Source organism: Borostomias antarcticus (assembly GCF_949987555.1).
Source record: "Borostomias antarcticus genome assembly, chromosome: 3".
Taxonomy (NCBI): Eukaryota; Metazoa; Chordata; class Actinopteri; order Stomiiformes; family Stomiidae; genus Borostomias; species Borostomias antarcticus.
In genome coordinates, this window is record NC_140236.1 from 14,123,337 (window position 1) to 14,137,139 (window position 13,803).

The window sequence follows — 13,803 nt, forward strand, 5'->3', positions numbered from 1 at the left end:
TTCCATTCATTTTTTGGACTATGATTACACAAAAACTACCAAACCGATTTTTATGAAACTCAGTTATGGGTTGTATCATTAGAACACATTCAAATTTGGAGCAGATCCAAATCACGAGCCAGATCCATAAATGAAAACAAAACTTAGAATGAAGCCAGCCTGTGTGGGGGTGCTAGAGACACAGGGTTTGGACTGGGGTGTGCGAGGGGAGAGCCCGGAGTGCACCGCACTGCCCCCCACCGGGTGTGACCCGAGGGGGGCGCCACAGAGAAATACAGCCACCCATTCACCTCCAGTAATTTTTACCTCCACCCCAGCCCAAACACAGCCCGAATGGCCATTCACCTCCATTCATTTTTTGGACTCAGATTACACAGAAACTACAAGACTGCTTTACATGAAACTCGGTGGAGGGATGTAGCATCGGTCAATTTAGAACCCATTCAATTTTGCATGCACAGAGCCACAAAATGCATTCAGGGGCGGTCTCTGCTCTCTGAGAACCATTTCTAGTTGTCTATGTTATGACTCTAGCCATGCTACAGCGTTACTGCAGTTGATATAAAAGTCTGCTGGTGGAACGCGCTTTCAGATCAATACAAATCGAAATGGAATAGCTAGCTAACATTAGCTGAATTAAGAAACTTTGCTGTGTTGCCTTTCAACTTTATTTGACAAAGGGTGAGTGAAAATGTGTCTTTCTTACCACCTCGCTGTTACCATCGCCAGTGGTCTCATCGGATTAGTATAGCGTCTCCTGTGAGACGTCTGAGACATAACAATAATGCTAATGCCACCCAAATAATAACAAGTAATTTAAAAAATATATATGTTTCCATCGTATTGTCTGTGCCTTTCCAAATAACGTATCTGTATTCAGGTGCATCACTACAATACATCTATAATAAAAACCTAATGTCAAGTGCTACCTATAGGAGCTTGTCTCACTTACAGGTTGTATAAAGGTTTCTGCAAGGGTAATTATTATGGTCTTCCTACTCATGATAGAATATCAGGTAATACCATACTTCATGCGTAACATGGGGAGCTGGGCCCTTCGGTAAGAGGTTAATGAGAACCCTATGATAAGGCAGCTGTCTATTATGCTCTGCAGCTATGCACTTCTGTTCTGCTTGGTGCAGTGCTTACCGCCTGCTACTGTAAACCTTCCCACAAAGCCCTGTCATCAACAGCCACGGTAGGTATTCATTACCTGATAATTACCCCCGAGGGCGGGACTGATCTGTGCTTGGGTGTCAGTATGCACTGGTTGCATTTGCCCCGATTGCATGAACTCTTCAGTCTGATAAGTCTGCCCTTCTTCCCACTTGATATTTAATAAGTACACCAACGGTATATGTGAGGAAACTGACCATAGATAGACACCCTCATTTACAGTGAGAATGGTCACTCTTGATTATTTGGCAGGGTAGTTTTTGTCTGAGAGCACTTTGACTTTTCTACATACAGCATCTGAAAACCGTACATCAAAGTCCCTTTGAAGGTGGAATGACGTGCGTGCGTGTGCGTGCGGTCTTACTCATGGATGATCACTCAGAGTGAAGACAGACCTGTGAAGTTGACTTTGCGGATGAACTTGAGCAGCGTGCTTCCGTTGATGGTGTCCATCTTGGAGCAGAGGCCCACCTTCCCTGGACAGAGCTCTTTGTGCATGTTGTGGAGGGCGTGCGCCATGGCGTAGACCGCATCGATCACAAACTGGACTTTCCCCTCCTGCTCATAGGATGAGTCCTTCAAAATCCGCTCATGGTCTAGAGAGACAGAGATTAGACAGCAAAGACAAATATTAAAAGATCTGCTATAATTACAAGAATATCATCCTACGTATAGTAAGCTTCTTTTGCACATCTCCGTAAAGCTTTGCGAACTAATTACGTTCAACTGGACATTATCTTGAAAATCAGGCAAAGCTTGGACTCTGCAACAAAAAACAACAATTAACTAAAGAGTCTGAAGGCCAAACGATAATTGTATCAGCGTGTGAAATCAAGCAAATGATAGCTTTCTCAAATGGCCTCACTGCTTTGTTGTGAAACCTTCTTTCTTCCCAATATGTAATTTATTTGGAGCCCGGCGCGATGCAATTACACGCTATTCGGTGTTCGAAACCCATTTTAAATGCAAATGGCAACAAAATGAGGTCTCTATCTTTTATTGTGCTCCAAGGTATTAATGATTGGTGAGGAGAGCCTTTTTTGGAGTGTTTACCAACGCTCGTTTAATAATCGCATATACATCTCAAAAATGCATCTGTGCTGTTGGCCTTTGTCTAAATCTGACAGATAATGTCATGCAGAATATCCCTGGCACTTTGCTACTTAAAAGCTATAATTAAACATTTTTGGCGGCAGGTTGCTAATAGGAAAGCAATAACAAAATGCAGGTCTTGTTTTTCTGGTGGTCTGTCTTGTAGGTTCATGCCCACACCAGGCCATATTGGTAAACCGTTAATCAAGGCAGAGAGAGATAGAGAGAGAGAGAGAGAGAGAGAGACAGTGGTGGAGGAAGACTGGAAGACAAAGTAAAGAGAGCCATAATCATTCTCCAGTATTAATGTAATTTGTTATGACATGTGTATATTAATCACGGCCAGGGCTGTTCTAATGCTTAATGTTAATCACCAAGCAAGGTTTCAATTAACAGCGCGGTCCCTCAATTAGCCCCTGGCCCGTCAAATTACCTATGTGAAGAGAGTGACAGTGGGAGCCCATGGTGACCTGTAACCAGCTAAGCAGAAGGGGTGGCTCTCAAATCATACTTATCTAGAGGAAGGGCCCTCGGTCATAACAATTGACAAGTAACAGGTTCTAAATTCTGCAAAGAGCATGTCTGGTCGAGACTATCAGCATGCCACGCCATAACTTCAAGCCATCAAGAAGGATGCGATAAAATATGCAGGGTTAGGGTGTTATCTAGTCGTTCTGCTGTCTGAGTTACAGATGCTTTTAGTACCTGCTGTGTCGGATTGGTGCATTAACAAAATACATAAAAAAATGTGTCCCATTCAAAAACAGGAATGCTACTGAAATCAAATAGGCAGTGGTGTGTCTGTTTATATTCAACAGATGTAGGATAACAGGGTGTTGTCACAGAATAAACTAACATACGAAAAGTCTTCCTTTCCTCTCATTCAATCATATCCACATCTCTTTTTGTGCGAGTGGTAAGAGTCCATGACACTCGTCTCCTTTCCTAACGTAGTGAGACCGTCTCTGGCCCCATCCTGCCTCTGAATGAACTGACACTGTTTTCTTATTTCATTAGTTATTGCTAAAAGCTCAAACGAACATGTCTACTAAGTTGAGGAAATATGGTATATCAAAACAAGACTGCATTGCACTCACAACACTAGAGTCTCTTCTGGTATCTCATTCTGCCAGATCATTTACCATCTTCCAACATTATTAAGCCTATTCAGCCACGGTATCTAGATAGGTCATCTTTATGGAATCAAGAATACATGACCGAAGCTGAGCAGAGGTGAACTAAATTAAATTAGTGATGTACAGTAATGAAGATATTATGAGCCCTGCACTCTTAAGGGCAATTCCCAGTCCAGAAGTACAAGGCGCATACCTTGTCCGGACGGACAGTCCACAGATGTTTATCTTTTCATAGTCCAGTCATACCAACGCATGCCTAAGGCATACATATTTGCACGTTGTTTTCCTTTAATAATAATAATAAGAAGAAGAACAAGAAGAAGAAGAAGAAGGAGTGTCGTGGGTGAGTGGTACTGTATTATGTACAGTGAGAGCATGGTGTGTGCCGTTAAGGTGTGTGGAACAATCAGAGGTCTCCTGCCATAGGGGATGGCAGACTACAGCCGATCACAATTTCAGCGGAGCGGATGATGCGCTGCAAGCTCAGGGGGGATAGAGCCTTTTCAGTCGCTGCTCCCACACTATGGAATTACCTACTCCTGCACATTCGACAGGCTTCATCACCGTCCGTTTTTAAAACCCATTTTTATTCCTTGGCTTTCAACCTGCCATGGGACCTAATTGCCCTACTGTCCTTTATTGTTTTTATTGTTTCATTGTTTTGTTACTGTTTGTATTGTATTCATGATTACTCATGTAGACTACAGCAATTTGTTGCAGCCGTGGTTGTTTTTGAAGCGCTCTATAAATAAAGTTGAGTTGAGTCTGCCCTTGTCCTTGTCTGTTGTGGCTGAGAACCAGATGGTGATGGAGGAGGTGTGAATGGACTTGATGATGGAGGTGTAGAAGAGTACCATCATTGCCTTTGGCACTTTGAATTTCTTCAGCTGCCTCATGAAGTACATCCTCATTATATTACAGTACAGTAATTCAGGGCGACGGGTCTGTAGTCGTTGATATATATATATATATTAGAGGTTGACCGATTATGGGTTTTAGGCCTACATGCCGATTTCGAGAGCAAGCAGGGTGGCCGATGGCCGATATATAAGGCCGATATCACGCTGCCGTCCCCCTTCCCCCCATCTGATAAAATACAATAAATGTTTTTTGTTTTGGTGTTACGGAACTCCCTGCTCCCTCGCCTCCACCCTTGTCTGCCCCTGTGCGCTGCTCGGTGCGTCTGACCTCCACAGTGGCCTCTTCCCAGTACTAGCCTACACTCAGTCTCCCCGGGCTCTGACGCTTCCGGGACTTCAGCATGCCAGGGAATTGCGTGTCCAACTCAGACAGCAGCAGCGAGCAGGGCAGGTTCCTGTTTTACATCTGGCTTCCATCACTAATCTCCCTACCTGGCAGTTATCACTGATAACCATCCCTACAAGAACCCAGTCTGCACTCAGCGTGATAAAAAAAAGGTTCTAGCTCCACTCCTCTCTGATGGTTTGTCTGATCATAGTATTCTTGTTTAGTTGTTAGCTATAACTTGCAGCATACGTTATGCACGAAATATACCTACTTACACTGATACTAGCTAGCTAGCTAGCTAGCCTAGTAGCTAGTTAGCACTATGTTAATATTAGCGCTATGCTATCATTAGCTAGCTTGCGCTGGCTAATGTTAGCTAGCAAGACTAGACGAGACACCACGTTGGTGGCGTGGTATGTGAGTGGAAAGCCACCAACTCACCGATGGAGGACCGCTAGCAGCGCCAGCGGTGGCCCCGCTGCCTAGCCACTGATCCCGCCATAGCAGGGCCGCCGCGGTTCCTGCCGTGGACCGCCGAGTTGGTTATCAGCGGGCCGCTGGCTGCCCACAGATGATCTGCTAGCTGGGTAATGTCGCATGTTTTAGATAACTGTCTCTAGGTTAGGTTAATATCCCAAATTACAATTCCTGACCTTATTCATACAAAAAGACAAGAATCGATCGAATTACAGAAAGTAAACATTGTATAAAAGTGTCCAAATAAATGTATTGAGGTTCAAAAGGTAGTTTTTAGGCTTACGATTTTCTCTCAGGTGTAATCTGTCCATATAGAGCTTTCGAGAACACGTTCCTGCTTTCAACTTTTATCACGTTCCCACTTTCAACTATTATCACTGCGTTACGATCATTCCACGGAGAAGTGGCACGTGCTAAGATCATTCCGCTGCGGGCAGAAACGTGTGCACTCTGCAGACAATTGTTTTATATCGGCCTCATAAGCACAGAGATCGGCCTATGCCGATTACCTAAAAAGGGAATTATATCGGTTGATGCAACTGTTGAGTGTGGGGGTCGGGGGGGACCCACTGTTTTTCAAACTTGTAGAACTCGTTCAGGTCATTGGCTAGGCGTGAGTCGTCAGTGGCCTGGGGGATCTCGGTTTGTAGTTTGTAATCTGTCTGAGGCCTTTCCAGACAGAGAACGCATTACCATCTGAGAATTGGTGTTGTAGTTTCGCAGAGCAGCGTTGTTTAGCCTTCACTGCCTTTATAAACCTGTACTTGGCCTCTTTGAACTGGTCCTCATCCCCACTCCTACTTGCTTCCTCGTTCTCCAGCCTTCCCTTCCTGAGTCTGGCTGTGAACCAGGGCTTGTCGTTGTTGTATTTGATCTTGGTGCGGGTTGGAACACATTTGCTCTTGACGCAGATGATGTGAGATGACACTGTCTGTGTACTCATCCTGGTTGTTACTTCAGTGCTTCAGTGCCTGCCCAGTCAAGATAGCCATGATCATGGTCGGCCCATTCTAGCTACAAAACAAAACTTTATATGTATAGCACCTTTCATACAAATAAATGCAGCTCACAATGCTTTACAACAGAGAATTTACATGCACAGAATGCCAGAAATTACAGATCAAAATGGACATATGTCCATGAGAAAACAATTAATTTCAATCTCTGGCTCATGCTGTCATGCCAAAACAAACATTAGCTAGTTGAGAGCTTGTTCTCGCTAGCCAGCTGTCTACCAGCTCCCAAAAGCTAGCATTCCTGGAGGGAAGGCGTATTTTTCATTCAAATTAAGTACCAACGTCAATATCATACGTTTATTGACATCCGTGACAAGTTAACTAGTAACATAGCAACAAAAAATGGTAAATAAATGTTAGACAAACATATTTTTTTACCCGGACACATTTTGCCATGACAGCGGTATGTGAATGCTACAGTAGATGCGCATGGTCACAAAAAGAGGTCCGTGCGGACATGCCAGGGCGGACCCAATTTTAATCTGCGTGGACTGCGTGCGGACCCCAGCAGTCCGGTCCGTGTATGCTACGTCTGGACTGTGAATTAGCCTTTAAGATGTGAAGGGGACCATTGCAGTCTCAACAAATGACATCAATACAGGCGAGTTGCAGTGTTTTTTGTGTGTTTTTTTTGTGTGTGATGGTGCTCATTTTTGAAGGGAGTCAGAGTCTCATCACACTATTTATTTATTTATTTTTTAGACCTTATTAATGTCAAGTCAACACAACAGGATCAGCATCCGTGATGCAGCTCAACCACTCCATTCATGTTATACACATCCTCTGCTTGAGATTAAGTTGAAATGGAGGATAAACATTGTGCTGTACTTGCAGCAAAGACATGGATTATATTATTTTGTACTCAGGCCTTGCCAGTAATATAGAGTTGGAGGGGCTCACTCCTGCTCTGATATCCCCACAAAAGTTGGCTTTCAGTGCCAGACACTGTGGGCTGATTAATGACAACCTGTCACATACTGTATAACTCATGCCTTCAGTAAGTAAGAACTCTATTGGCCTGTGTTGACAGGTGTGATAAACAAAAACATCGGGCAGTGCCACCTAGAGGAGGGCTCCACCACCTCTATTCACACCTGCCAACCAGGGTGTCCCTGCCATCCAGGTCCACAAGATAGTAGGGCTGTCAGCTGAGCTCAGAAATGATATTCTACTTTCTCTCTTAAATATTTTTCGAAAATGGAATGTATATTTGAACAGATTCTTTATTGGAAGGACAAGCCCCTTGAGATGATCTCATTTTCGAGGGGGTCCTTTATGGATATGTTAAATATATATCCATATAAATCCATATAAATATATTAGATTTTATGGTATTTATTATAGGCCCATATCATTGTGCAAAGAAAATAATGCATATAATGGGGAACTGATCAGTACCACTGGATGCCTATTGTCAAGAACAAGACAAATGGTAACTTGAACTAATATTTTGAGTGTTCATGGGATTCAAGTAATACCCAGTCACATGGGTGACATTTAGTGCAAACAGGGTCCTTTCATTAGGCCTATAGCCTAGCAACTGAAAACAAAGCAAGCGGAATACCCTATGCTCTATAGTGCTTGTCCACTTGATCCGATTCAGTGCTTGTTTAAAAAGTCTGCAGAGAAGACACGTTCAAATCTTACAGAAGTAAGGTATTTCCTCGCCACCTAGATAGATAGATAGATAGATAGATAGATAGATAGATACTGTAGATAGTCGTTTGGCTGTTTTTTGGCCATATTGAAAAGAATGACTAACGTGGAATGTGTTTTGGCATCATTAGAAGATAGGGTGGGACATGGGAATCTGTGTGACATGCACTGTTTTATGGTAGCCTACTAATCAAATCTACATTTTTAAGATCAATTGTAAACATAACTTTTTAAGACTACTGACAACTGCACATTTTTTCCCCAAAGTCGACGACTAGTCAAATAATTATTTGACAGCCCTACAAGAAGGGGCTCCATACCCTCCAAACCTCTTTTGTCACTTAGCATTTATTAGTACCCTGATGCTGCAAATGTAAACAAGATAAAAGATGTGTGAGATCAAATGAAACAGAATGAATTGATGAGGTGGATCTGCTTTTTTTTCTTTAGTAAGCTGCAGGGAAAGGTCTACAAAGCATTTCTTATCTCAATAGTGGCAGTTTATGTATATTTTTTGTTAGTCTTGCTGTTGTTATCTATAGTCTGTATCAGTATTTGCTCAGGCAAGAAAAAGCAATCTAGCATGTGGCGAGACTGAATGTTAAAGAAGCTTGAATAAAGAAAAAGTGGATTATGCTTCTGTAATCATGTGCCACTGCAAGGATACAGGAGACATGCTTCTCTCTCTCTCTCTCCCTCTCTGTCTCTCTCTCTCTCTCTCTTCTATTGTAACACTCATTAGGGATGTACATTATGAACATAGTTTTTGACAACAATGTTGCCGTTTTGTGGGATCTCAGTGGGTGGCTGACAATTCAAGACACTTTTGAGTGATGAACAAAAACATTTTGTACAACTTCAAACTTTGATCCACTGAAACAGTAAACCCCTTGAAGTTTTCTATGAAATAAAAAAAGGACATCTTCAATCACTGGCAAAGCGTGCTACAGATATCGGGGGTAGGTATTACAGGTTCTCTCTTCGCGCTGATGGGCGACGCAAGAAGAAGAACAGTGTATGAAGAGGTGAGTCTGACATGCTGTCCGGCAGGCATGAGGCCTGCTGTGAAAACACAACCCACAGGAGCGGACTGAGTTTTCCCGGTGGCCTGGCGCGCCAACTGGCCTGGCACGCGGTGAATGGCCTGCCTGCCCCCCCCCCCCCCCCCTCGTCAACAAATCGCGCAGCACCCCCCCCCCCCTCCCCGTCCACAAGACGAAACTGAAAGTGTTCCATCTCACCGCGTCGGCTCGGCTCGTGGCCTGACTTGGGCATGACTCCCGGCATGAAATATTCTCCCAGTCCGGCCCTGACAACCCATGTTGCAAATGAAGCTGAAGCCTCTCCTATGCGTGTATTGTTGATCCAAGGACGTGGTGAAGAAAAGCCCTGTGAGCCTGAAAGAGCTGCATGAGTCAGAGGAGACCGGGTCACGTGTTCTTAGTTCCCACGATGAGCTCCTGAATGGAGGCAAATTACTTTCATTGTAGAATCCAACAGTACTGTGCATCTCTCGAGTCAACAAATGTGTGTTCAGAAAGTGTGTTTGTTTTGCTAACACTGGCTCTGGTGTTAATCTTTACTGAGAGGGATCTACTGCAAGCCTGTGAAGGCGGTACAGGGGTTATGTCATGCTGTTTAGTTGTGAATTGCAGGAGCATTAGGCGTACTCATATTCAGTGATCTACTGTACGATTTTGAAGAGGTGCAGGCGCTTCTGTACATGACATGTGTATCCGTGTGTGTTTCCATGTGTCATGAGATTTAGACCAATCAGGAGTGGCCAATACAGTTGCACACAAGCACTAGAGGGCAGTAGAGATTGCTCTTAAACCTGCACTGCTTACTTCACCACCTGGGTGTAATTTCTTCTCTTTCTTGGAAGCATTTCAATCACGATGTTGATGAGGTTCTTGAAATGCATCCTGAGTGTGTGGAACACTAACTGCAAAGACATCAGGTCACTCAGTTTTACTAAGGTATTGCACACCACTTCAGAATTAAACATTGTTCATTAACCTGATAATGTATCTTGTATACTACATCACTACGGTAATATCTCAAAGGAGTCTGAATGTGTAATATATGCAGCCAGTGAAAGAGAATTTGCCAACAATGTCACATCTTGCCTGTCGCCATTTAGTGCTGTCTCCCATGGGATATCTTTCATGAATATATCCAGAGAGGAGTTCAAGGTCATCTTCAATCATGTTTTCAGAGGCATATACCATGTTATGGACTGGGCTGGTGAACTGAGTCACTGTGTATTGTCCTGTGAACTATTTGTGGAAGGAAGAGTAAGAAAACAAACTGGGTTAACTGAACTTAAATTTCATAGACAGGTCGTTTGGCAGTGTCTCTTGTGAGTAGAAGGATTTAGCCCTACACTAAAATAAAACTACAACTATGCAACTGTAATTAGAATGTTGACTGACTTTGATGAGTGCTGAATCCACAAAGGCAGAGAATACAAAGGCTTCAGTATCTATCAATCTTATTTGGAAATAGCTACTGTATTGATATATAGTATGCTACTGTATGTAACCAGGGCACCGCTGTAAATGAGACCTTTGTCTCAGTGCGCTTCCCTGTGTAAGCAAAGGTCGAATAAAATAAGAAATTGCAGTAGTGTGTTAAAATAGGCTGATCACATGGTGGCGATAGTTGTAACATGTTTTCTCTTTTTCCTCTAAATGCTGCACCAAAACTCAGTAGTGATTACATGAGGAATGGCTTGTACCACCTGAGACTTCAAGATATAAGACGTTCTCTGGAAAGAAAACCCTCCTGTGTTGAGCATTGTGTTTTGTAAGGTTGAAATCGACAACGGCAGTTTTATTGTTCACTGTTTGTCAACCTTTACACCTGTGCTGGGAACTGGGAAGAGACACAAAGATCAAAGCAAATATGGCATGATCGTCATGGGTGGTGGCCTTGAACGGCTGCAGGGTGAGCTCTGGCTCAGACAATCAAGCAGCCATACAGGCAAGCAGGCAGCCATACAGGCAGGCAGCCAGGCAGGCAGGCATCGCGTCCGCTGCCCTGACTGGCCTTGATGACGCATGGCCTCTTTTTTTTTTTTTGAGTCCGCCGTGTTTGCTCGACGGCTCGACTCCTCACCCCAGACAAGGGGTCTCACCTCGTTGTGATGGGATGGTGTCAGCAGCAAGCCGCAGCGGATATGACCCAGTTCAAAAGCCAGCTCTGGCTGTTCCAGACAAAGCACTGATTGCACAAAAAGGTTGACCATGAAACCCGTGAAAAGCTGAGTGACTCGTCTTGACTGACTTCAACTGGATTGGACTGGAATGATGAATCAGATTGGTCTAATCACGTACAGTAGTGAGTACTAACCAGAAGAAATAAGCATTTCTTATGCAATAATATACTACTAATATACTGTAAGTAATTGGATATGATATGATACGATATGATATACTTTATTGTCCCCTTAGGGAAATTTGTCTTGGACTCAATACTGCACATACCTGTACATAGATGGCCTCTATTCAGACCACTGTTTGATACTGTAGAGCAGATCCATCATACAGCAACAGTCACTGGCATTTGAGCAGTTTAGGCAGTTTATTATTGACATAACATAATATGTCAAATATCATGCCATTGTTGTGCATATTAATTTGCTCAGATGCAGTAGTTTGAGACGTTTGTTTCTCTATTGCCAATGCACCCTCTTTTTGTACAAGTCAGGCTTTTTGACAGCTCAGCCATGGGAGAGCTAGTGCTCGTTGCTCATCATCGGTTAGTTCTGTGGACATGGACATTTAGGACTTTAGTGGACAGGGTATACAGTGTTTGCCTGAAGGACAGCGTATGGTATTAAAAGTTCAAAAGCCAAACAATTTAAACCACTGCACTGTATAAAGCAGTGGGTTAGGCTGTGCAATAAAATCGATACAGCAATACATCACAATATTTTTTTTTTCTGCAATACTGTATCGATTTTCCACAGTACAGTATTGAAACAGTAAAAAAAAAAAAAAAAAAAATTCACAAGGAAATACAGAAGAAGACATGGAATGTATATAGATATACTGGAAAATTAAGGATAGAATTCAGACATACATTATTCATGTTTTAAATGGATTTAAAATGTCCTTACATTTAATCCATCTAGACTGGTACTGTACCTATCGTACCTTACCTCTATCTTTATACTGTATAGAAATGGTACTTATTATGTAATTTGTACATTTGGAACTTGTAAATTTGTAAGTAGTATTGGAGTTTATCTGTATTGTGCATAATGCTGGAGTCGGCAACAACATTTCACCACAACACGGTTTGTCGTAGGCTAATTTCACTGGTTCATGATTGTATTTTTTTCCTCTTACTAATATGCTCTGAACTCCCTCATGCTGCGTAGGCTACTGTAAGCATTTGGTCAATGAAATTCTTACCATTTCACCTCAGGCAAATCTCGTTAGCAATCAGACGCCGCTCCAGGTGTGCTTACCTCGGATCTCCTTTATCTCTGTGGCAGCACTGACCATTAATTACCCATGTTTTTTTCCAAACCAGCTTGATGATCAAAGAGCGATAACCTCTCAGTGTCTCCAGCCCAGCTAGCGCTCCAAGTCCAGCGGTGCTTTATTTGCTGTGGCACAGACTTTCTGTGTTTTGGGGCCTATATCCTGCCATTGGCTGGGCGTTGCCACCATCTGGTCTTGTTCACTCAGAGACAGGCAGTGCCCTGTAGGTTGGGGTAGTGTCACCAACAAAGTAAAACTAGGCCCAGGGCCAACAAGGTACAAACAGTGACATTTGGACAGAGACCAGAGGTAGGAGCTGAATTATACAGTGGTTCTCTGGGGCCTAAGCCTCTCAGCCCATGCTGCCACTGTGGATCAAAGATACAGTACCGTGCTACAGTATACAGTAAGCTACCCTCTACACCTCTGTGAAAACAGTAGTTTAAATCGTCTCCACAATGCTATGTGGCATTGTGGTAAAGGCAATTATGTCCATGAACCATGACAGTCTATGGCTTAAGTGCTGGGCTTGTAATGTCTCTATTCTTTATTTCACTATAAAATCGATGAAGGCAAAGGCATCATGTGGGAGTTTGAATCACACACATTTGAAACATATGATTTGTTTTAAAATTAAATGGTTTAATCCCGAACCCACGCATCAGGTGTGAAAAACATAACAGTTTAGCTAAAAGGCAGTTGGTCGGAGAATAGGGCACAGATCACAAGAGAATACTACTAATTTCCACTCTCCCTGGATGTCACTGGGTGGCTTTGAAAATAGTGGGGTGAGACAGTTGGCTTTTTAAATCAATCAATCAATATTTCACTGAGGATGTTTTTACAGAAGTGCAGTGGCTGATAAGGTGGGTGGTATCCTGTATTATACCATAGAAACCTAGAGAGAGAGAGAGAGAGAGAGGGGGGGGGGGAAACTAGTACCGGGAAGGTTCTGAGTGGAATGGATGTAACTCTTTCCAGTATGAAATTACAGCGCTCCCCGGGCCATTCACAGGAAGAAAAAGAGCAACAGCAATTTAGCTCTACAATCACCATGACAACAGATGAAAAGAACACACCAAAAGCACATGGTACCATCCCCCCTCTAACAACTACAGAGCAGACTGTAGTTGTTGGTTCTGGGAGTGTATAGTACACAGAGCAAATACTACAGGTTTCCAGATTAGTGTCAGCAATTTGTGAGTTTCAAACAACATGCTGTTTCAGCACTGAAGGCTGATATCAAACGTCGGTTGACACGAGGAGTTTGTGCACAATTCACAATGTGCGCAAATGCCGAGAAATACACCACAGTCCATGGACTTCCCCTCCCTATATCCTTAATTAATTATATGGAGGTCTACAATACATTCCAAATCCCAATCTTATCATCTTGAGTGCATGCAGGGATCATGTTTATGGCTAGTAGTGTACTTCAAAGACTTAGGTGCATTAAGATATCAAATTCAGGTCTCAGATCCGGTCTTCACATGTAACACAACCTGCACC

The 13,803-nt window shown here is 43.1% G+C and overlaps 1 protein-coding gene across 1 annotated transcript in view; it reads right to left on the bottom strand.

The window, feature by feature from the left end:
• Positions 1 to 13,803, bottom strand: part of LOC311307250 (metabotropic glutamate receptor 4-like) — a gene marked incomplete at both ends in the record, with an annotated part of 188,717 nt that overhangs the window by 32,381 nt on the left and 142,533 nt on the right. The window contains one exon of the mRNA XM_084436047.1: positions 1,572 to 1,772. Within this exon, the coding sequence (XP_084292173.1) occupies positions 1,572 to 1,772 (201 nt within the window). The remainder of the gene's footprint in view (positions 1 to 1,571; positions 1,773 to 13,803) is intronic.